At 38.5% G+C, this 23,910-nt stretch overlaps 1 protein-coding gene across 1 annotated transcript; it reads right to left on the bottom strand.

The window, feature by feature from the left end:
- Positions 1 to 1,440: 1,440 nt before the first annotated feature.
- Esm1 (endothelial cell specific molecule 1) lies at positions 1,441 to 23,907 on the bottom strand. The gene is made up of 4 exons (XM_015497308.2): positions 23,735 to 23,907; positions 8,553 to 9,351; positions 5,137 to 5,286; positions 1,441 to 2,963 (listed from the first exon to the last, which is right to left on the bottom strand). Exons 2-4 carry the CDS (start codon positions 8,851 to 8,853, stop codon positions 2,863 to 2,865), a joined length of 552 nt encoding a protein of 183 aa, XP_015352794.1. The 5' UTR covers positions 8,854 to 9,351; positions 23,735 to 23,907; the 3' UTR covers positions 1,441 to 2,862.
- Positions 23,908 to 23,910: the final 3 nt, after the last annotated feature.

Here is a 23,910-nt window from a genome sequence, read left to right as displayed (position 1 = left end):
AAGAGGTGAGATGTAGGTGGGGCAATGGCTGGAAGAGGTAGGTCATTGGGTGTGTGCCCTGGAAGGTTTATCCTCTCTCCAGCCCCTTCCTCGCTCTCTCTGTTTCCTAGCCTCCATGAGGTGAACAGCTGTCCTCCACCATGCCTTTCCAGAATGATGTTTGGCCTCACCTTGGGCCCAGAGCAATCGAGTCGGCTGTCCATGAACTGAATCTCTGAAATGAAGAGCTAAAATAGACTTTTTCTCCTCTAAGTTGGTCTTGTCAGGTATTTTGGACACAGCGATGAAAAGCTATCTTATACATTGTCCAAGGTCACACGGGTTGTTACTGCTGAGCCAGGAACACAGGCCAGTCATGCCCGAGTCTAGCTCTTATTTTACTGCCCACACAAAGGAACATGGAACTGGAGCCTGAACTTGAAGCCAAGACAGCAGATTCTTTAAGTAACCTCCCTAAGAGCATGTCCTGAAACTTCATTACATACAGGTGAAAGTAAAGATGTCAGTGATTTGTTTTAATTTAATAAGAAAATAAGGAACTTTCATTGATATAACTTTGTATCACATTCATACCATGTTTCTTCCAACCTAAGAAAAACTGAATGTTTTTCCTTCATACAGACATAACTTTTTTAGCATATTATCAGTTCACTTAAAAGATTTCATCATTTGCCCATAAAGCTGAGTATGCCATTCTTTGATATGATACTCTCAAATTTCAAACCTGGAGCTACTCTCTTCTTTCACAGGTACAGAATGGTTTGTCTTTTGGCCACATTTTTAAAAGTACAACCATTTTGAAAAATATTAGAAGCAATACGAAAATAAAATACTAAGTAATGATTGTGAGTGAGAATACGAATGAGATACCAAACTGTAGAAAGTGGAAATAGGTTGACATTTTTAGAACTGTAACCTTCAGCTAACAACTGCTTGATATTTACTATTGGAGGTTTCCTCACAGAACATAGAATAAGGTGCAGTAGCTGTTAAATGGCAAGGTTTCTGCCTTCAAAGAAGTTGAAATCCAGGAAGAGAAAACAAAACTAAATATATTCTTACATTTAGTATTTCAGTGTTGTATGAAGGAGCCATCAGTGACCTGGAAATCATCATTTCAGGTCCTAGATCTACAACTTCCTTATAACATCAGAAGTGATGGTGGTGGTGGTTTTAAAAAAAACCCACAGGGGTAGAAGTAAAACTCTGTAAAATGGATGAATACATAGGAACCTACTCTTTAGAAAGATCTAAAGGATGAGTAGACCAAAGATGTGAGGCAAAGAAATAAATATTCTAGCCTCCTGTTTTCATGGAGGATGTTTATCTGTAGCAGAAAATGCAGTTGAAGAGCTTATCATTTAATATGCATTAAAGAGTTCTTATTCATTATATAAATAAGATTTAACAATTTAACAAAGTCAATTGACATGGAACAGCTGTGTCTTTTCATTTTATTGAACAATAAGAAACTTGTCCTTTTAAAACAAAACCTAACAGCTTATACTGCTTACATTCAAAGACCCTCCCACACACACATTCACAACTCTGATGGCAAACTTTGAGAACAAAATATAGGTAAATAGGGAAATAAATCTTAAATAAGTTCTTTACTCCAAATAAAACACTTCTGCAAATATTTCCTAACAACATCTAGTACAACAGTCCTGTTTGTGCTAAGATCCTCCCAACTGTACTCCTATTTCCACTTGTCAATCAAGTTTGAAAACAAATATGAAAATACACTATATTTTTAAGTTGATGTTTCCTGCTGAAATTGACTTTTCAGTTCCAAACCTCCTAATCAGTTATTGTCTACTTTAGATTTTAAATACATATAAGTCATCACACTTTCTTTTAATAAATTCCCTCTGTTGTTCGCTTTTTGATATTTTATAAATCCAGAGTGACTAAATTTTTCTTTTCTCTTGTACTAATTACTGTTACTTTGCAATAGCTATATTTTCCAGCCTCAGATGTTTGAAAGCCTTATAGAGTTACACCTTTATTGCAACTATTTTAAACAAGTGGTTTCATGTTCATTGCCCCCAGAGGGTGATGAATATGAGCATGGAGGATGACTTGTATTAAACATATTTGTTTATAAAAATATATAAATATTTACCTTCATCCCTCCCCACCCCCCAGCAGGCAAAACACTCCCTAGTACTATCTCAGATGAGGCATTCTTTAAACACTGATGGAAATGTATTGTTGATCCTCTGCCCCAGAACCATCCTTCAACCCACCTGAGTGCTGCATTGGCAACAACCCCAATTCAAGGTCAAATACCCACAAGTTTTAAACATCACACATCAGGGGTTTTCTAGTTTGTTTCTTTATTTTTTAATTTCACCCCCCACCCATCCTCCCAATTAAATTAGGTTCTACTGAAGCTACCACAAGGAAAAGCTAAATATTATAATCCCCACTCTCACTCCCATCCCTACCTTCTCTTGCTTCTGCCTGTTCCTCCTTTACGTATCCTAACATTAATGTACATCCAAGTCAAACAACCCCCATGGGGTCACTGTGGTCTTCACCTTTGACTAGCTTTCTCTTTGACCTGGCTCCATATAAGATTATCTAAATTGCATTTTTTAGTTCTTCATTGATACTATACACACACATTTAACAAATCTATATGCATTCAAATATTTAACAAATATCTAAATGTGTTCAATCATATGCATTTTATGGATTGTAAGTAGCCTACTTTCTTTTTTCTGAATCTACCCTGAATCATACTTGACCTCCAAAAATTATTTATCCATATGCTATAATCAAGACAAATTTTTAAATGTTGGCTGAGTGTTGAACAATCATTAAAATAGAAGCTTTTCTTGAAAATCCCACCCAGGATCAGCGTGGATTCAACCATTTCATTACAGGGGACTGAGCAGCATTCTCTTTCACAGTTTCTTCTCTGACAGCATTGCCATCTCCAGATGCCAAGTCAAGCTCTGAAATTAGAAGGAATACAGATAATATCCACATGGCTAAAACTCAAAGACCAAACACAATTTTTTTTGTTTTTATTTAATTTTAATAGAGTCAAGATTCTATGCTCTATATCAGTACCGCCTATCTAAAATAACACTTTTGCATTATTTCTGTTTATAAACCTAATATTACCTGACATTATCTTATACATTATTTTTTTCTTTATTTTTTCTGTATTATCTCACTCTACCACTATAATTTCAACTCCATGAAGGAGGGACTTTCTTTCATTTGCTCTAACATCCCATCATATACAACAACAATTGGAACATAGTAGGAACTTAATAAATATTTATGGTATGAGCAAATGCTGTAAGGATAGATTTCTAAGTAGGATTTTTATACTAACTTTAGAGAAGAGGGATTAACTTTGTGGTATGATTCCAGAAGGCAGATCAAAAAGTATAATTTTTATATAGCTATTTCTTGCTTTACACACAAGAAAAGTTATAATATTTAGAATTTTCTAAAATGAAACTTTCTGCTACATGTCCTTGCTTCAGTGTGCACATCCTGAAATGAAATGCTATAAGAAGATGAGTGTGACCTAGGAGACAAATGCATATAAATTCATGAAATATTTCAGATCTTAATCCTCACTCACCCCAGTAAAAAATAAATTTTAAAAAGTTACTTGTGAATTCCCAGTCTTAGGATGCTAACAAAATAAACAAACAAATACATAAATAAATAAATAAATGGGACAACTAGGGTAAGGAAACCCATCTGCCAAGAATGTTGGAGAAGACAACCTCAAGCAATTAGGGAATGGAAGGGACCTCTGAGAGAACCTATGCTGGTAAACCTTGGAGCCATTTAATCTATTCTCAAAAGGTGATGCCCTGTAAACTGTAGCATTCAAATCCAGAAAGTCTCATGTAGGAAGTGCACAACTAAGCAGGGGGTCCCTGGGCAACCTGTCCACAATCTTTAGAACTTTCTGTTCTCCATCTTGAACCTAAGGTTTATCAAGATGAATTAATAATCTTTAAATACTCCAGATCAGAAAAAGGAGAAAACCAAATGCTTTTTCCAAAAAATGTCTAATAAGAATCTCAATATTTATTTCTGGTATAAAAGTGAAAATATTTTTGTGCTGCCTATCATGAATGTCCATCAAGCAAAATAGTATCTGTTTTCAAGGCATCTGTATTTTAAATGTTCTACAATAATTATATATATTTGGGGCATGGTGTGATATTTTGAGTGTATAATGATTAAATACAACTAGCAAATCAGTCACCTCTCATGCCAGGTTTTGGTGGTGGAAATATTTAATCTACTCTTTGCAATTTTGAAACATATAGTGCATTATTAATTATAGTCACCATTCTGTGCATAGACAAATATGCTTTAGTGATACATGTCTTTTATTATTTTATTTATTTAAATATATGTCATTTTTTAATGGTCAATTTCAATTTAGTAAAGCTCTATGAGCCAGGCCATTTATCAACTTGATAACCAAATATGTTCATGGTACCGTCTTATTAGGTTATATATTCCTTATCTTCTCACAACTGTGTAAGAAATGTACATGACCTATAAGCAGCATGTGAGCATAACTACAAATTCATTCATTTCCCAAATTTGATTTACAGTTAGTATTTCTTATCCTCTCCCAAATCCGTAAAAATACATGCTTGGAATGCTTCCATTTAAATGCTTCCATCGGGTTAAAAAAAAAAATGTTCTCTATTTTTTTTATCTTGGCTCTTAAACCCTATCCAATAAATTCCTCAAAGTACATTTTCTATGTGAAGTTGGTTGGGAGAGAAATAGTTTTGTCTAGTAAATATATAAAACAGATCACTGAAGAATTTAAAGAACTTTGCATATCTCAGTTGGTTATTTTTATTACAGATTTTTTAGTAATCAATCCTATGTATCCTCCATATAAAATGGGTTAACTTTATGAGAAATTATAGTATATATTCTCAAAATTATTAATGGGATTATTTTAGAAAATAACAACAGCAACCAAACTCAACTACCACCCACCTTTTCCTGAGTACAATCAAGGAAACAAGATCATTCAAATCAATGTTTTATTCTACTCACTGGCATTTTTTTAAGTTTTAAAAACTAGAAATGAGACTACTGTTGCCATGCCAGACCAGAATAAATTCTTACCTGTGCTTGAAACAAATCTCCGGGAAGACTTGGTTGATGAATATGGGAAGAAAGAAAATTTCAGACATTTGCCGGTCACCCTGTCACATATGCCCGACTGGCAGTTGCAGGTTTCTTTGCATTCCATCCCGAAGGTGCCATAGGGGCAGTCTGAGGGCAGAGGAAGGATTAGAGAGGTACCTGTGTGTGTGTGTGTGTGTGTGTGTGCATAAGCCTCCATCCAAGCAGCCCTGTGTGATTGCCTGAGGATTTGAACCAACCTCATGAATGTTGATTGTACAATGAAATCCAATTCTTGAAAACCCAGGCTTTGAATCAACTTTTAAATTTACAGCTTTATAAAATTCATGAATTACTTTATAAAATGTGTAAAGTCATAAATTTTATAACTTTGGGTTATAAAAGTGAAATCACACAGTAAGATCGGACAATGGATGCTCCCAGCTTAGTGTAATGATGTAAAGGTTAACTGAAGACAGCTACACACAGCCAGTCTCCTTGGACCTGTCTTAATTCTGTTTATTTTCTGCTTAGATGTCAACAGACAGATTCTCACAGGTTATCTCTGTAGTAGCTCAGTGAAGATGGGAAATTAAAGGCTGGTAGAGTGCTTGCCTAGCATGTACAAAGCTCAAAAAAAAAAAGAAATTGAATGGACATATACATCAGCTCCTCAGAGTTTAAAACATGTCATGCTGTCTTTGAATCCACTCTATTCACTGACAAGTTACAGTTTTAAATGTATAGCAAAGGTCTTCAAACTAACCAGGGATAAGAGAACTGTCACCTCAGCTCATCAGGAAGCAATCAACCCCCAAACTGCTTCAACCCTTGTAAAGTTCCTTATCTGTCTGAATAAGCAGTACAACCAACCTAACTCCCCCAGTTGTTAGGAGGGTTCACTAGTAAAATTCTCAGCCAAGCTAAGATGCAAGATGCAAAATGAACAAGAAAGTTTAGCTTTTATAGACTTATCAAGAACTGGAAGCCTTTAGAGCTTCACTGTTTTTATACTTCAACTAAAACATACTACACTGAGATAAAGAAGACAGTCATTTGTTAAGAAGACATAGTTAAATGACATAAACAGCATCTCAACTGGTCTGTAAAAGCCAGCAGAATAAATGTAGACTATATATTCTCCTGGCATGAAAATATAAATGTACAATCACACATAGGTAGAGAAACAAGTTGTGAGGTATCTGGATCTTTAACAACCCAATAATCCCCAGAATGATCAAGATGGATATTAATAAAATACAATTTAAAATTTTTTTTGTTGTAGATTGACACTATGTCTTTATTTTATTGATTTATTTTCATGTGGTGCTGAGGATCAAACCCATTGCCTCACACATGCTAGGCAAGCACTCTACCATTGAGCTACAATTCCAGTCCCATTAAGTACATTTTTATAAAGATTTAGGAGTGCTCTTTTCACCATCCTTCAGATTACAGAGGATCCTGCTTTTGTACACTGTCCTCTTGCTGGGAAGAAATCCTTAAAAGGAATCCTGAGAAAACCTCTAGGAGAAAAGAACACAAGATTGGAATTTAATTATGCTTGCAGTGAAATCGAAAAATAAAAGTTTAGCCAAATTTTCAGTTACACTTCTAATGTATCCCCTGATATATCCAACAGTGCTGGATGCATAGTAAGTGTTCAATAAATATGTGTTGGCTACATAATTGTTATCTGAGCAGCCTAATAGCAAGCATTTGAATATTTAGAAAACATTTGGATATGCAGTTGAATTGTATAGTTTTATGGGTATTCTATAGAAAAGCTAAGAGAGGGAGATTTCCTACAACAAAATGGAACATCTCTACCTAGAATATCTAAGTCTGACCTGTTCTCATTATATCCAGCAGAGAGAAAAACAGAATTTGTCAACAATCTGAAGGATGCTAAAAAGAGGAATCCAAAAATGAATTTTTAAAAATGTGTCTCATTAATATCATCCTCAATCATTCAGTAGAAATGAGAGTGCTAAAAATTCCAAGTACCTTACAGCTTGATTCTTTATACTAATGCAATTGTACATGTATCATCACATTTACAAAAGGCATTTCTATGCCAAGAGAAAAAGCAATCCACTGTATATACTGGCTATATCATAAGCATGATTGTGTTAACCACTTCCTCCCTAATTTCCTTATGTGAGGTACTGTTTTCTTGACTGATAAGCACCGTGATTTGCAGAAAATGCAGTTCCTATTCAGTTGAAAGAAACAGAAGTGTATCTGTTCACCAAAGAAAATATTTACTCAATATTCTACGTCTTACTGGTTATAAGCAAAAATAATCTAAGCACAAAAACAAAATTATCCCAATAGTCCAAGAATTTATTTTCTGACCTTTCATAGGTTTTACAGATTAATGTATTCACTTATAAATTATTTTCTAAAAGGAAGGAAAATTAATGGATTAGCTTAACTCTGGATGATTATCTCAGAAAAGAATACAATTGGATTAATACATAAGATATGAAAATTTAGAAATTTCTCAGAATTTTGACAAGTTACCTTTATTGTACATCTGATATTGTTACAACATGAGTTGTGCCTTTGTAAAAGCTCTTAAGGAGATTATGAATGGAGCATATTTAATCACCATTCTTTTGATTTTAAACATTTTTAAAATTTTAAACATTTTGAACCTTAGTCATTAAGTTTTAAATAAACTCTACAAATGCTTAACTGTATCATTTAACTATAATTTCAATCTGATAAAGTTTCCCTTTAAGTCTATAAAACAGCTGACCTTATTCTTTATAGACTTTTCAATTTTTATTTTTCTTTACTGTTATTTTTGGCTTTTCTTAGACCAACTGCTATTTTCCTAGTTAACAAAAATCTTTATAAAGTGGAATGAGGTTTGTTTTATAGTCCCAGAGACTCCTGCAAGAAGGTGAGCTATTTCTTTAGATGACTTAAACCCTCCTTATCCCATCACACACATTAGCATTCATCAGAAAGATTCGAACTGGAGCTCTCCTCTCCACCCTGTGGACCCTTTCAAGATCAAAGACTCACTAAATCTGGGGACTAGAAACCACTCCAAGAGGTTATCTGGTGAGACCTCTGTAATCTCTGCCTTGACAGGAGAGAGCACCTAAAAGCATTCATTAACAGATCACTTGTTAAATTTCTAAAGTTTTCCAGAAAAAGAGGTAATGCATCTTCCATTGCAACTTTCTTAAATCTCCTAATCATAATGGGTACAGAGCTACATTTCATTCTATGCTCCCTGCACACTGGTTTCTATGTTGTGTGTAGTTTTCCTCCCAGGACAACACCTGTAGGGGACCTGCATCTTCCCTCTTCATCCTGAAGAGCAAAGCCACCTCACCTCCCAAACTACCTACAAGCCCTCAGGGAGCCCTGGATGGAGGAAGCAAGGGGTCACTCTTTACCTTTGCAGATACCAAACTCTTCACCAAAATCATCCTCCTCACTGTAAAACTGACACCTCAGCCCCGGGCCACACTTCACGCCATCCATGCCTGAGACCGTGCGGTAGCAGGTTTCTCCCAGCCCTGCAGCGCACACCTGGCAGCAGCCACAGTCGTCCAGCACCATCTTCTTGCAGTGCAAATTGCTTCTGCACTCACTACTGTCACAATGTTCTGGGCAATCCACGGCGTACTTGACACTCCAAGCCACAGCCAGGTGCACAGGTACAAGGAGTGTGGTCAGCAGCAAGAGGCTCCTCATGTTTCTCTGTGGGCTCAGGCTCGGCTCCGAGTTGTGGTCTTTGCTGGTAGCAAGCAGAGTCCAAAGTGGTAGCTGAGCCTCTGCCTACACGTTTATGAGTTTTATACACTGGGTTGCCCGCATGCTTCCCCGTCATCAATTTCCTCAACCCAGCAGCAGCGCTGTCCTCCTGCCAGCCTCTCTTGTTTTAGTTTATGAAATCCAGGATGAAGGCTGGATTAACACACTGCTGCCATCCAGGAATTGAAAAGCCCAAGCTGATGTCATCTGTTATGTTTAGATGGTTGTTTTGCATGAGGGCTGAAAAACTCACTCACATCCGTCTCAAGGGCTCAAGGACGTCTGTGAAGGGGGAATAATAAAGAAGGTCGCACACCCCCCTTCAGGACAGGAATTGTTCTGACACCGGCATATCACTTGGGGTGTAGCTTTGTCTCAGAGTCTCTGTAGTTGGGAGGAAAATGATATCGACATGAATCATCAAGACCGAAGAAGCTTCTGTAAAAGAAAAAAATAATAATAAGCATTTGGTATTTCCCCTCAATAAATAGCTATGAGATCATTTGGAAGAAGAAAGGGTTATATTGTGCCTTTTCAATACTTAGAAGAAAGAAAATATTTTGATAGGGATTTTTTAAAGACCCTTTCTTCCTTCCTCCTGCCCTTCTCCTCCGAACATTATTTCTAAAGCAATTTGTGTCACATATGTCTAAGTCTATCGTGGATGTAGCTGTGTTTCTTAGTAAGATGTGGAACTGCAGCTGAGAATTTCCTTTAAAATCAACACGAAAAGCCACAAGAGAGGTAAGATCTTACTGGTGCTGTTTCTGGCTTACTCCATTCTGGAGAAACTTATCTGTTGGACTTCTCCTGACCCAAAACTCCCTGGAGAGAGGCTCATCCATCACTGAGTCTGCTCGACCAATGATCGAGTCCGTCGGGAGCCCTTCCCTCACCTCCTGGCATCTATCAGAGCCCTTGCTAAAAACCGCCAAACAAGGCAGCCAGCCCAAGGAAACAAACGAGCCAGCAGGGCAATAAGAATAAGCTCCAGCAAGTCCCGAGCAAGGAAAAACATTACCCATCAGGAAGCAAGGTCTTCATGCTATGGAAGGTCACAGGGCATAGGTCCCACTGCAGAAAACAGAGGAGGTCTCTTGAAATATTGACTGGACCAGGGCTTTATTGAGCAAGGTTTGCGGCACAGAAAGAGCAAGATGGAAGAAAACAGAGGGGTTTTCTTACACCAACCATGTGTTGGATTATAAACCCCCCTTCCCACTTGTCAAAATAGAAACAAACCCATAGTCATCTGGTAAATAAATGACCCAGCAAAGTGGTCTGTTGAAATTAGCTGTGGGAAATTTACAGGACTCAGCTTCCTCTCTTGAGAATTGACAGCATTAGGTTAGTCAACCTCTGAGATTCTCCAAAAGACAGGGCAGAGAGGCCTGGTCTCTGCTTTTGTGAATAAAATATTAGTGGGTGGAGGGAGCAGGAGGAGTGCAGGGAATTGAGGAAGTGGGAAAGAAGGCAAGAGTTTTAGCTTCCAAATTTCCCAAATTTTCCAAGACCATCTACTCTACTTTGAAATTCTTTATATTCATCTCTTTACATTTATCTTTAAATTCATCTCTCCAGAAACAAACATGTACATAATGGGTGGAACACTGATTTACTGTTTTCAATAATGGATAATATTTATTGAGCATATATTATGTACCAAACCCTGTTCTTAAACATTTCACATGTTTCACTTGCCCCTCACCACAATATTATGAAGTAATTATTATCATGTCTACTTTTTGAATGAGAAGTTGAGTCAGAGAGAGGTCAAATAATTTGCCCCAATTCTGCCATAATGTCAGAGATTGACTCAAACTGTCAATTTAATCCCAAAGCCTCACAGTCAATTGCTTATTATAATACAATCAAGTTTCCATGGCCAGTATCTCCAATGGTTCAAAATTTAGGTTGATCCTAAGAAAGGTTTCTTGTTCAAACTTTGTTGAACACCACTTTCTGAGGAGAGAGTAGCTATCTGAAATAGTAGTTAATAATAATACCTACCTAACCTTTGTAGAATTCTTACTATGGATGAGACACTATACTAAGCACTTTATGTAGATTACACATTTAACCTTTAAAACAACATCCAGAACTAGATACTATTCTTATACCCATATTTGAGATAAGAAAACTGAGCCCTGGAGAAGTTAAGTAACTCATCCAACAGCACATAGTTAATAAATGGTTAGTTAATAAAGCCAAGACTCCAGCCCTGAGATGAATGGGCTTGGAGACTAGAAAAAGGATTTCAAAATCAAATATACACAGATGGCAAACAAGTGGCCCAGATGGGTAAAGTGGTGAGCAATACAAGGTATGATTCACAAGGCATGGAGTGAATTTTGTACACCTGAAGAGCATACAAAGTTTTAAATATTTTCCACTATGGATAAAGGGAAACCAAATTGATACTGCCATTGGTAAATTACAACTAAATAGAGAAGATGAAAATTGAGAGTATGAAATTCATAACAGTAAAACAAACAATGCCTAGATGAAATAGCATCAGTAAAGTTCATCAATGACAGAACTATCTCAATTCATAGTATCTAACAACTGACTCATTTTGGGAAAACCTTCAATTCCTTCTAAAACCCAGCAAAATCCCTATGGTATTTTTATCCATTTTTTTTTCTATCTTCCTATAACCTTGAGCTCAGATCAACCAATTCCATTAAGAAAATTAGGAATTAATAAAGGGATAGGAAGTCAGAGCATGAATAACCAAGAAGCCAATTTAATTTTCAGCCTTCCCCCAAAATTAAGGTAAAAGCAAAACTTGACCTTGAGCTCATGGTTGACTTGCTTTGTGCAACTGGCCCATCTCTCAGCTTGCTCTGCCTGTGCAGCAGTTGTACAATAAAGAGTTAAAAAAAAAAAGGACAAGTTTTCAAATTCCAAAAATTCAGCCAGGCTCAGTAGCACACGCCTATAATCTCAAGAGCTCAGGAGTCTGAGACAGGAGGATCATGAGTTCAAAGCCAGCCTCGGCAACTCAGCAAGGCCCTAAGCACCTCAGCAAGACTCTGCCTTTAAATAAAATACAAAAAAAGGGCTGGGGATGTAGCTCAGTGGTTAAGCACCCCGGGTTCAATCCCTGGTACCAAAAAAAGCTTCCACAAATGTAAATTCAAGGGGCTGGGATTGTGGTTCAGTGGTAGAGTGCTCGCTTAGCATGTGTCAGTGGTTAAGCACCCCGGGTTCAATCCCTGGTACCAAAAATCTTCCAAAAATGTAAATTCAAGGGGCTGAGGTTGTGACTCAGTGGTAGAGGGTGCTCGCTTAGCATGTGTGAGGCACCCGGTTCGATCCTCAGCACCACATACAAATAAAATAAAGATATTGTGTCCACTTATAACGAAAAAATAAATGTTTTTTTTAAAAAATGTAAGTTCAAGCTCTAGTGGGGTTACACCAAACCACCTCTAGATTCACAGGACATAGCAAGTGGTCTTCTGAATTGGGATAGAAAAATGATAAAACCAAATCACTATTCAACCCAGCATGCCCATACATTTAAAATGCAGTGATTTTTCCTTAAATTTGGTATTGTGCCAACCAAGAAAATAAGTCTACGTAATTACGCTGATATTTTCTACTTTAATTTGCAAATAGTGATTGATTGCAACCAAATGCCAAGGATTTATTTCTGGTAGGCAAAGATGATCCAGTGGTAAAAGTTCTGGGTAGGTTCCAAATCCTCAGGAGATGGTTCATGGTCAAGCTGATTATATCACATTAACTGTGCCTTCCTAACAACCCATCTCTACCGGATGAGTTTGATTTAAATTGAGTTGCAAAGACAGCCTTGAAGGCAAACATTTCCAAGGAGCAAGAACAGACGTTTACAAGCAGATTTTTGATATGTGACACCTTTTAGGTGTTTCAGTTTAGTTTTTCCGTGTGTGTGTGTGTGTGTGTGTGTGTGTGTGTGTGGGTGGGTGTATGTGTTTGCATCCGAAAGTCTTCCTGCTCTGACATCAGCTGTGACATTTTGGTATGTGCCTAATGCAAGGTCTAGCATATTTTAGGAGCTTAATACTTAAGAAATACATATATGTAACCAGCTTTTCTCAAAATCATTTTCAGAGAGCACAAGTTGAAATGGGCATAAATATGTTCCCCTTCTCTGTCTTTCCACCAAGAGAGGCAAAGGGAGCACCTGGTTCTTAGGAGGGCAGGGTTGACCTGCAGAGCTGAGTGTTTCTCTGTTGGAAGGAAGTAGAGGTTTCCAGAAATAGCAGAAGCCACTGGGCATTGAACAGAGTCTGAGCAAAGATTGTCAGCTCTCACACAACTAACCTACTTGGTCCTCTTGACCTTTGGGGATTGGCAGTACCATGTGCCACCCGAGAAGTTCATGGGAGCCCTCGGAGTCAAGGGACTCTGACAAAATACATCTGTCAGAGGGCAGAGGATCATGGCAGGAACAGTAAGTGGTCAAAGGCGAGGGCCTGGGGAGTCCTAGACACAGCTCTGCCACTAGCAAGCTATGTGATCTTAGGCAAGTCACATGCCACATACCTTAGTCCTCTTCTCTCTCTACCTCAATAATGAATTAAGAGGACCAAATAGTGCAACAGCCAAGAAAGTATCATGACCATTATCATAAGAGTCTAATTTTTGAAGATTTGCTGCATTCTTAATAAGTGAACTTAGGTCTTAGAGCAAATATTTCTCCAAAAGAAATACCTTTACAGTTCTCTAAGCTTCAATTTTTTTAATAAAGACAATTTTCAAAACTACAGGCAGTTTCCAAAACCTACATGTGTTTGGAAGAGTCAGTGAAGCGCACCTGTTTGAACCGGGCCTCCTGCCTGGGTACAGGCTCTTGGATTTGTACCAAGAAACAAGTCTACACTTTGGGCAGCTAGGGCACCCTCAGAGTTGCCCTTGGGACCCACAAGTATAGAGGTCTACAAGTGAGTGTGATAAGGACCTGGCATCCACAGCGTCTGCTATAAACCTCAACCCAGAATCTCTGGGCACTCAGAGAATTTTGTCTCCATAGCCACATCTTTGACTCCAGTGGATTCTGGGGAAGTTGCCAGATTCAGGTTTCTTTTTAACCCTGGTCAAATCTAGAAACTTCAACTTTGGGCTACACTGCTAGGAATTTGTTTAGAGCCAGGTGGTTTAGACTTGGGAACACCTGAGGAGCTCTCGGGTTGTCTCCAGATGTCTCTCCCCCTTGCCCCAGTTCTGGCAAGCTCAAACATAAAAAGTGTCTAGGCAAGTTTTTCTAACAGCTGGCTCATTTTTAAATTAGGGTTCTGGGTTTATGAATCCATCTGCAAGAGATTTCAGTCACGGAGTATCCCTCTACCTTCAAATATTAACCTATATCCAAAAGTGCCATGCACTGCTCTGATACAAAAAGAAAAAGAAGAAGAAACAACATGAATTGCAAAAGGAGCTCTGAACTCAGAACCAGAAGACCCAAGTTGGAATCCCAGTTCCACCATCAGTCCTGGTGAGATACCAATCAGCCTTCCTGATTAACATGAAGCCCTTTTTCTCCAGTAAAAAGAAAGAGAAGTGCATTCCCTTTCTCAAAAAGATGTTTTGAAGATGGAAGGGGAAATATATATGTGAAAACATGGTTCGACTCTAAATGACCATGCAGGTGTGAAACACTGTTACTTATTCTATAAGACAATTTATACCTGAAAGAAAACAGGCCAAAGTGTATCTGCCTCGAGCCAGACTCACTCATTTCTCCATTCCTCTCACTTTTTACAAAATGATCCAGTTTTTCATTCACTTAATTCACAGAAAACCACAATGACCAAGTTTCAGCATTCTTCCTTAGATAAACTCACCCACTCCTCTTAGGAGCCTGCCTCGCCCTGTTCCAGTTTGACATGACTAAACACTCACAAAACTCTTTTAGGTTAAAAGAGTTTTTTAAAACGTCGGTTTCCTAAAGTATTAGCTTAGGCATTGGAAATCAGTTAAACCTTAGAACTGTCTAACACAAAAGAACACAGAGTTAATAGGCCATGTTAGAAGTTACTACTAAGAGATTTGGAATTTCTACTAGGAATTTTTAAAAGATGGATTTCTGATTAACGTAAGAATCATAGGAAATGATTCTGCTACTTTGCTTGTCTAATACGTGGCACTTCCTTTGCCTAACCTTCAACTGACCCCTTTTATAAGTAATAAAATATAAATCAGGACCACCCTCACTAGACTCATCAGCTTGTCTAGCAATGAGAGCATTAGCCTTTTATATGGCATGTGGGCTAAATAAATAATCAAATTTTTTAAAAAAGGTCAAAGTTAGTCACTTGAAAAACAGAAATAGGAAGGATAACTTCCAAGATCCTCATTTAGGACTTTTTAAGGAACTGGCAGTTTCAGTTTCATCTCTTTAATCTGGTGTCTAAATCTCAACTCCTTTATTCCTGGGATGTTCACAATGAAGGGCCACACAGTGACTTTCTTAAAAACGAAAGTAACTTGCTTTTTTTTTTTTTCTTTTTCTGTCTGCCATGGACTTTAGGAAGTCCCAAAGCCCAAGATCTGAGAGCTTGAGCATACATGACACTTGAGGGTATCATGAAGACAGGACTCTGTTCAGTGGTTCTCAAAACAGTTCCCCAGACCACCTATATCAGAGCAACCTGGGAGCTTGTCCAAAAGGCCACAGCCAGGGATTCCAATTTGATGGGTCCAGGGTGGGCCTGGGAATGAAAAGTTTTTACAAATGTACCAGTTGATTCTGAGAAACTGAAAACTTTAAGAAACCTCTAAACTGGTTTTCCCCTTCACATCTCTTCAAAATAGTAGAGTAAGTACTTAAGAATTCTAAAGATTTTTAACAGAAAAAGCCTATTACCTTTGAGGGATTGCCTAGGATTTTTAATTATATCATGCACATGAATTTTTTAGCATGTTTCACTGATTCTAAGGTATATATCTTCCCATGTCAGTGTCTATGAAGTTCAGATTCAGCCATCATATTGTAGGTGTCATTGACCATGTGCACATTAGGACTTGCAGGTTGAGTACCAAGCATTTGGAAGACTCTCAAGGACCCTAGAAGAGCTATCTTTTGAGAAATGCTACATTACCAATGGTCTTATGACCCAGAGGCCAAGAGTCTGTAAAAAAAAAAAAAAGACATGGCATTGGCAAGTGATTCAGAAGGATCAGCTATGAATGTGAATCATTTTAGGAAAATTTTAACAAACTCATTTAATTTACATATTTCCTCTTATGAATCCATGTCCAAACAAGCCTAAAAGAGTGCTTTCAATTAGTAAAAGTTCTAGTGATATGAAAGTATTATGTCAGAGTCTAATGGAAAGAATATTTTCCTTGTTTAATGATACACACAAAATACTGGCAACATATTACCTGATGACATCTTAGATTCAATGAAATGTGGTAGTTATCAGTTTGCTTACCAGTAGAATATGTTCTGTTTTATCAATCTTTAATCCCCTACTAGGACACTACATGATGAAATTTAAGACCTTACCCTTCGAAGTTGCCTGACAAACATCATCCTAACTTGATCTGATTAGAGGTATTTTTGAGGTTAAAAAATACGTGCTGTAAAACCCAAGTTTAATATCCCACTCTCCATTCCACAGTGTGCACACACATACCCCAGCATATGTTCCAACAGTGGATCACCAGCCTGCTGGCCACAGTCTTCCAGACAGCATGCTGAGAACGCCTTCCTTTGTAAATATATTTAGGAAGTACTCACTGAATAAAACACCAAACAATGTTCCCAAGAATAAAAGGAATCCAATGTACTTTTGGATTTCTGTATTCAAAGTGTTCTCAAGATGACAAATCAAAATTTCCACTTTCACGTAGCCTACTTTAGAATGTTGGTCTGTGGGAGATTTACTATTATTACAAATGCAATGTTGGTGAACATTGACCCAGGCTGTATTTTAAGTATTAATGTCTTCATTTTGCTAATTTTAAACAATGAAACTTTAAATAAGGTCATGAATGACCATCTTCTAAGAATCCCATATCCAGGTAAGAACTTGTACTGAAAATAAGAAAATGTAGGGTCATCAGATCCTATCAGGGAACACTTGAAGGACACTGTGAAGGGCCTGGAGAGGAAACCATTGAGTAAAACCATTTGAAGGGCGAGGTGGCATGCTGGTCAGATGACATCTCCCTAATTGCTGAAAACATACACACATTCACAATCAAAAACCAAAAAAGCAACATGGACAATAAAAATAACATGAGGAATTCACTCTGTCAAACAGTCCTCCATGGTAAGCTGTTAAATGTGTTCATTTGTGATTGGAAAACAACATAAATCTGCTACAGGAAGACAGACGCCTTTCCCCTTTGAGGGACAGGACACAAGTCAGAGCCATTCACATTCAGATAGGAGAGCTGAAGACCAAGACATAAAGCAAATGCTTTCCTCTGTATACAGTCCTACTTCTAGGGCGATTAGGATATATGGGTAACCAAAGACCCTCAGTACTTGAAAAGAGGAGGTAGGGAGGGCCCCAGAAAACTTCTCAAGTCCTAAGCACTTCAAAGTTCTGGGCCCAGAACTAGAAAAGGTCTGATTTAAGTAGTTCAGGGAGAATTGTTTACTCAACTGCCAAAACAACCAGAGCTTTAAAAATGTTAGATAACTTAGAATTATATGATTTATTTTTTAACTAAATATTGTCTAAAGCTTTTTAGTTTTTCTTAATCTTGTTCTTCAGCAGTTATACAACGTTCATATTTACAGTTTAATAACTTGTAGATTTCTTTTCGTAGAAAACAGAACAGATCAGATCATAGGCAAATGTGGCCATGTCTTGGTCCATTTGGATTGCTGCAACAAAGTACCATAGACTGGTGACTTATAAGCAACTACAATTTATATATGACAGTTCTGGAAAGGCTGGAAGTCTAAGATCAGGAAGGCTAGATTCTGGGGGGAACCTTCTGGGCAGTAGACTACCAACTTCTATTTGTAGACTTACACGACAGAAGAGGGAAACTACTCCCATTTGTGAGGGTTCCACCCTTATCCCCTAATTCACCCCCAAACTCTACCTCTTATTATTGTCATATGGGGGTTGGATTTGGGGGAAGCCCAACAGTCAGCCCACTGCAGTCCATAATCAATGGCAAATGTAGCCCCTACCTGTTCCTCTCCATTCATCTGCTTTAACCCTTTTCTCCACCCTTTACCTTTCAAGACTAAAATGCCAGGGGCTCTGTGATCCCTTCAGTGATTTCCTTCAGGCCAGATTCATCCCTCATTTCAACTTTGCATTCTGGGAACCTTCTGGTTCCCAGGAGCAAAAACTACCTTGAGATCCTTGTCATGGTCCTCACAATGCCTGGCTCAGGTGCTACATAAACAAGAAGCTCACAAAGTGGCACATTCTCTAGGAAGAAACAAACTTTAGAAAACAGCCCTCCAAATGACGGTGAATGGGATAGCCCTCCAGCACCCCAGCTTCCTCCCACCTGCCCAAGAGTTCAAGGAGTGATGGTTACAGAATGAGAATGTCCTCTCTCTCCACCCTCTTTAAAAATGAACATGCTAGAGGCCACTGTTACATTCCATCATTAGCATATTCAAGAATCAGTTTATCTGCTCACTTTCCCTTGTCCTCCCCACCACAGATTCCTGCACCAAGCCCAGGACTCCCTGTGACGCCCCCTAGCTCCACTGTCAGAAATTAAAGGGAGTAGAAGCCACAGATTAATTTCACCATACAAAACCTTGGGGTCAGACCACCTGAGTTTGAATCCTGAGTATAAAACTCATTAACAGTCCAAGCTGAGTACAATGTTTAAATATCTGAGCCTTGATATCCACAGATACATGAAGGGACACGTGAAAATCCCCACTTTCTAGAGCTGGACCTATGCACTCAGCACAGCACCTGGTAAGTAGTGACCACTCAAAACATGGCCTTTGGCTGGGACTGCAGTAGACACCCCTGCTGCCATGGCTCTCCATGACCCTGTGACTCCTGGCTTCCTTAGAGCACCTAAGTGGATGGACACAATGGAAAAGAAGATATAAAAGGTCCCCAAGAAGTGACAGAAGCTCAGACTGTGTCTTCTACCTACTAAACCTTTTGATTCAATTTTCTTAGGGTGGGAGATGGTGGACAAAGCTTGAGTTATACAACAAAAATCAATTTTATCTCAAACTGTTAAAGTAGTTTATTTTTATACACATGGCCTTGTGCATGTGGAAAGAGCCCGCAGCATTGATCCAGGGTTCTAGGGGCTCTGGGGACTGCAGAATCCAGACAAGAGGCTGAAGGCCAGGAGTGGGCTTTATTTATAACCATCTGACAGTTTCCAAGGGAGTGAAACAACAAGACCTTGTGTGAGATGAGTCATACGGACTCTCAGGATCAGAGAAGTCACAGAGGATCAAAGAACGGATGAGCCTTCCAGCTCACTGCCCCTCTGAAACCAAAAGATGCATTTCACAGAGCTCTCTATAATCTGTTCCAACTAATTTTCAGGGATTGAGTCTAAAGGAAGATTCAGCAGCAGACTTAGTTGCTATAGCCACTTGGATCCCTGACAACGTGGGCTTTGGTAGAATAAAAAAAAAAAAAGCCACATTTTCCCACAATACCTTCCCTCAAACAAAATGAATGAAAGCCCAAAGCCTTATTTATGATGGAGGGATGAAAGACATAGTTGAACAATTTGCAAAGCATTCAAAAATAAATACGGACATCATTGAGCAACTTGCAATGCACCACAAATAAGTATTACTAATTTATTCAAGTGTACTTCTGTAACTGTGTTTTTCATACACTTTTCTATTCGTATTCTCTGTCCCATTATGACGACTGCCCACTGAGTCACGGCTGAGGTATGACAGTAATGTCAAACATGCTGGATGTCACACCGTCCAATATTCATCCAATTCATCTTGCTTTGCAAAGCAATGTAGGTAAGGAATGTACTATTGGTTTGGCCTCATGAGCTGGCATGTGGTTGGTTGATCAAAGGAGGTGCTAGATAGAGGTCTGGGGAATGAGAAATGGACACACATCTGCTCTGGGACCCTTGCTGCTTCCCCTACTATTCTGGCCACCTATCTAGGTATCTGATAAATAAGGGAAAATGGCTCAGTGGTCCACGTACACTAGATTTGACAGAGCAGAATCCACTGGGGAGATAGAATTGGTTCCCCTGTGGCCCATATGCAGCAGTACACAGAAGCCAAATAGAGATAAACTTTGGGTTCCAGCTCCTGCCCTGGTATGATCAGACTGGACACAAAAGTAACATGAACTTCAGCAGTATCCCACCACCTCATCCATATATTCTTGGGAGATGCTGGTCTTTCTTGGCATGATGGAGGCTGAGGACTGACCTTATAGCTCAGAATATAAGCTAGTTACAAAATTCCCTATGTAGGGAGCATCAGCCCGTCTGCTAGCATGAACACAGAATGGCCAGGATTGATTAATGAAAGCACTAAGGCATCCACTGGACACCTCTTCCCTAGGGAGGCCAACCTGCTCACCTCTAATAGGTGAACTCTACCAAGTGTAAGCTGCTTCATACAATCACATACCTGCCACCCACACTGCCTGTTTGGGCTGTGTCTATGGCTAGACAAAGAAAGAATTTGGAGTTTCTCATCTGAGTACAAAGGATGGCTTTCTAAGGTATCAAGTAACCATTTATTCCATTTTCCCTCTACACATCACAATCCAATCTCTCCACTTTGCTACCCTGTTCTATTCCCTCCATGCACACTACTTCATCCAGGGTTGCTTTCTTTCTGACTTCTGGATGGGTTTGGCCTGGGAGGCAGGTGCTACAGAAGATGAGAGGAGGAGAGGGGGACCATGGCACTTCTTCCCGACTCCTCCTTTGCTCTGGCCTTCATCTCAGGCAGGGGCTGTCTCATTGTTCATGCTTACAGCAGCTGTTGGGAAGCCCTGCTCGACAGCACAGCCCTTGCTGGACTGACTCAGCTTGCTGGGCTAACAGCAGCAGCAACAGCTTTCTGCTGAGACATCTCCCTGGGTGCCTTGAGATCTTAACTATTCATATACCTCTGTGAGAAGTCCTTTTATGAAAGCCTCTTCATTTGAACAACCTGAGTGAGATTCAGTTTCCTAATAGCATCTGATTGGAACAGGCATCTTTCAGCACTAACATCCTGTGATTCTACACTTGTGGTCCAAGCAGGATGCAAAAGCAACATCCTGAAAGAAGTACAGTATGGGCACTAGAATCTTGACTTCCACACTCAGATGGGTTTCGATCAGGCCAGAACATAATCCCATATGAGCTGTTTTCTCTAACTCAGGTCCTTAAACTATAACAGGATCTTGGGATAATAATTAAATCCAATTATGTCAAGTTTACTAAACAGTTGCCTTGAAAAACATATATATTAACATATAAATATGTATATATACACATACTGAAATAATATTATGGTGAGGGTTCAGATACAAATTTTGTGTTCCCTATGAAGTAGAAAAAAGAAACAATAATCCCTGTTATAGACTCAAGTGAATTGTATCTTTTCTCTTACTTCAGCTGTCCTCATTGTACTGACTCTTCTATGTATGTTACATGTGGATCTTGTTTAGTGTCCAAGACTTGATTCTCTGTCTATAAAATGGATTTCAGCAGGGTCTGAGCCTTTATTGCTAAATCACTATGGAGTCTTGTCTTCACTCCAATTCACTTGGCAAAATACTGGCTGCCTTATTTCTTGTTTTCCTATAGGTAGAATAGTCTTTACTCAATAAGTTTAAAATGCCAATCATTGCCTACCTATAGTTGAAAATTGAGAAAGGATATTTCTCTCAGAAAAATCATTTTTAAAATAAAATGTAGGTTTGATATATATTGGTTTTTGACCCTGAGAATTTCTATCAATTTTCTGGTCCTTTTCTCCAAGGGTAATATACATAATCCATCTCATTATGGGTCTCTTCTATCTCTGGGTCTCTTCTGATACATTCTCAAAACAACATTCTAAGAATAAAAGGCTTAAGAATAAACAATGAAGAGTGTTTTAGGTGTCTGGGTTGAAAAGTTGAGGTTTCTGTTAGGAGCATTTTCACTCTTTACTAAATTAAAAATTAGTAAAGTTCTCTGCATTGTCTAAAACATTTTGAGCACTTTGATTTGAATCCCACAACAAGCATCTTGGCTTTCATATGGGTTGATTTCTTTGCTGGCCTCTGATACTGCAACCTGATGTCCTATCCTTTACCAAATAAGTCACAAGGACACTTTTTTATAAGACTCCTGACTCCATATGACATTCTTCTCAAAACAACGTAGGAACACAAGAGAAGTGTCACTCAGGGATGAAGCTTCTTTCTTGACTTCATGCTATCTTACTGCTCGACTTCCTATGTTATTGTCATTTATTACCCTGGAAATTGTGTTTATGTGTGTATGTGTGTGTATGTGTGTGTGTGTGTGTGTGTGTAAGAGAGTGTTTGTGTACACACATGTGTATAATATAATTTCTCAAATGAAAACCCAATACCATTCCTTTGTGCTCTTTGCTTCTTCAAAGAGGTATTTAAAACTCAATTTAGTGAGAACAGCACTTTTGATTGAATGCCCCACTTTAAAATTCTCTAGTCACCTCTCCACACAGCATACACACATTGGACAGAAATCCATTCACCTTGGCACTTCTAGTGTGACAATTTTATTGTCCCCCTGGCAACATCAGCTTAAAGACTGATCTATGATCCAACAATATACTAAATCAAAACATTATCCCAGAGCCAGCTTCAATTACATACCTCAGAGTAAGTGATGCCTGTGTGGTGAGACCTAATAGGAATAAGGAATATTCTCTTATCAAACTGTCTCCATCCCTGTCACCACACCAAATGCCTCATCAGCCTCATCATTGAAGATGCTTCTTCTGAAGCCTCAGAGACTTTTTTAAGTTAAGAAATACTGGGCTGGGGATGTGGTCAAGCGGTAGCGAGCTCGCCTGGCATGCGTGCGGCCCGGGTTCGATCCTCAGCACCACATACAAACAAAGATGTTGTGTCCGCCGAAAAATGGAAACACCTTAAAATGCTCTTCAGCAATAAGACTTTGGTGGATATTTGCTAACAATAAATCCTTGCCCATGTTAAGAAACATTAGGTAAAGAGCAGAGATGGAAGGGTCCCCATGACCAATTTCACCTGCTGTGGAATTTGGTATTGATCCTTTCTAATGATTCTAGTACTTGGGGCAAATTTCAAAAAGCATAGAGAGAACTAAAAGACATATACTCAAACTTCATTGTGTTTATAAGAGAGAAATGGGCAGAAGTATATTTTGAAACATGTTCTTTCCTGTTGACACATGTTCAAAGAATGTCTGGAGGAAATACTAAATTAAAATACAGACTGATTCAACTATTGGCATCAAATCACTTACAATGAAATATGGTTGCTATCTTGAATACGAGGGAAAATAAAAGAAGCTTCCCAACATTATAATTTTGTTGATGAAAACAATGAAAACCTTAATTTAGAATCTATTTCATGTTACTTTGATTTTAGCATTGTGAATTCCCTTAGAGACATTTACTCAAAGTGACTCTATTATGTCCCTGGTTCCTGAGATGGCTGGTGGAAAGAATATAGAGAGGAAAAGACTATAATATTTAAAGTAGTGAATTAGTAACTATAAATGAACAACTATGAATACTCCTCCTGTAATGTTTTTAATCTTCCTCATAGAAAGTCAGGTAGCATAGTGGGCAGATAACAACTTATTAAATCTTGACAAAACATATTATATGCATATATATTATATGGAACAATTCTCATGCCATTCTATTACTCACAGCAAGTTTATAGATGTGCAATCTTCTCTGCAGGGGAGCTGAATAAGATCTTAAAGTGCAGCATATACCACTCCCATCTTGCTAACAGAAGGTATTTTGTTCAGGTCTCCATTCCTCATAGAAGATGACCCCAATTTAGTTTGATATCTGTGTCTGAACCAGTCCAGTGGGAAATC

The sequence above is a fragment of the Marmota marmota genome, unplaced genomic scaffold (assembly GCF_001458135.2).
Source record: "Marmota marmota marmota unplaced genomic scaffold, marMar, whole genome shotgun sequence".
Classification (NCBI taxonomy): domain Eukaryota; kingdom Metazoa; phylum Chordata; class Mammalia; order Rodentia; family Sciuridae; genus Marmota; species Marmota marmota.
The sequence above is the reverse complement of the archived record's forward strand: the minus strand, read 5'-3'. Positions and strand labels throughout refer to the sequence as shown.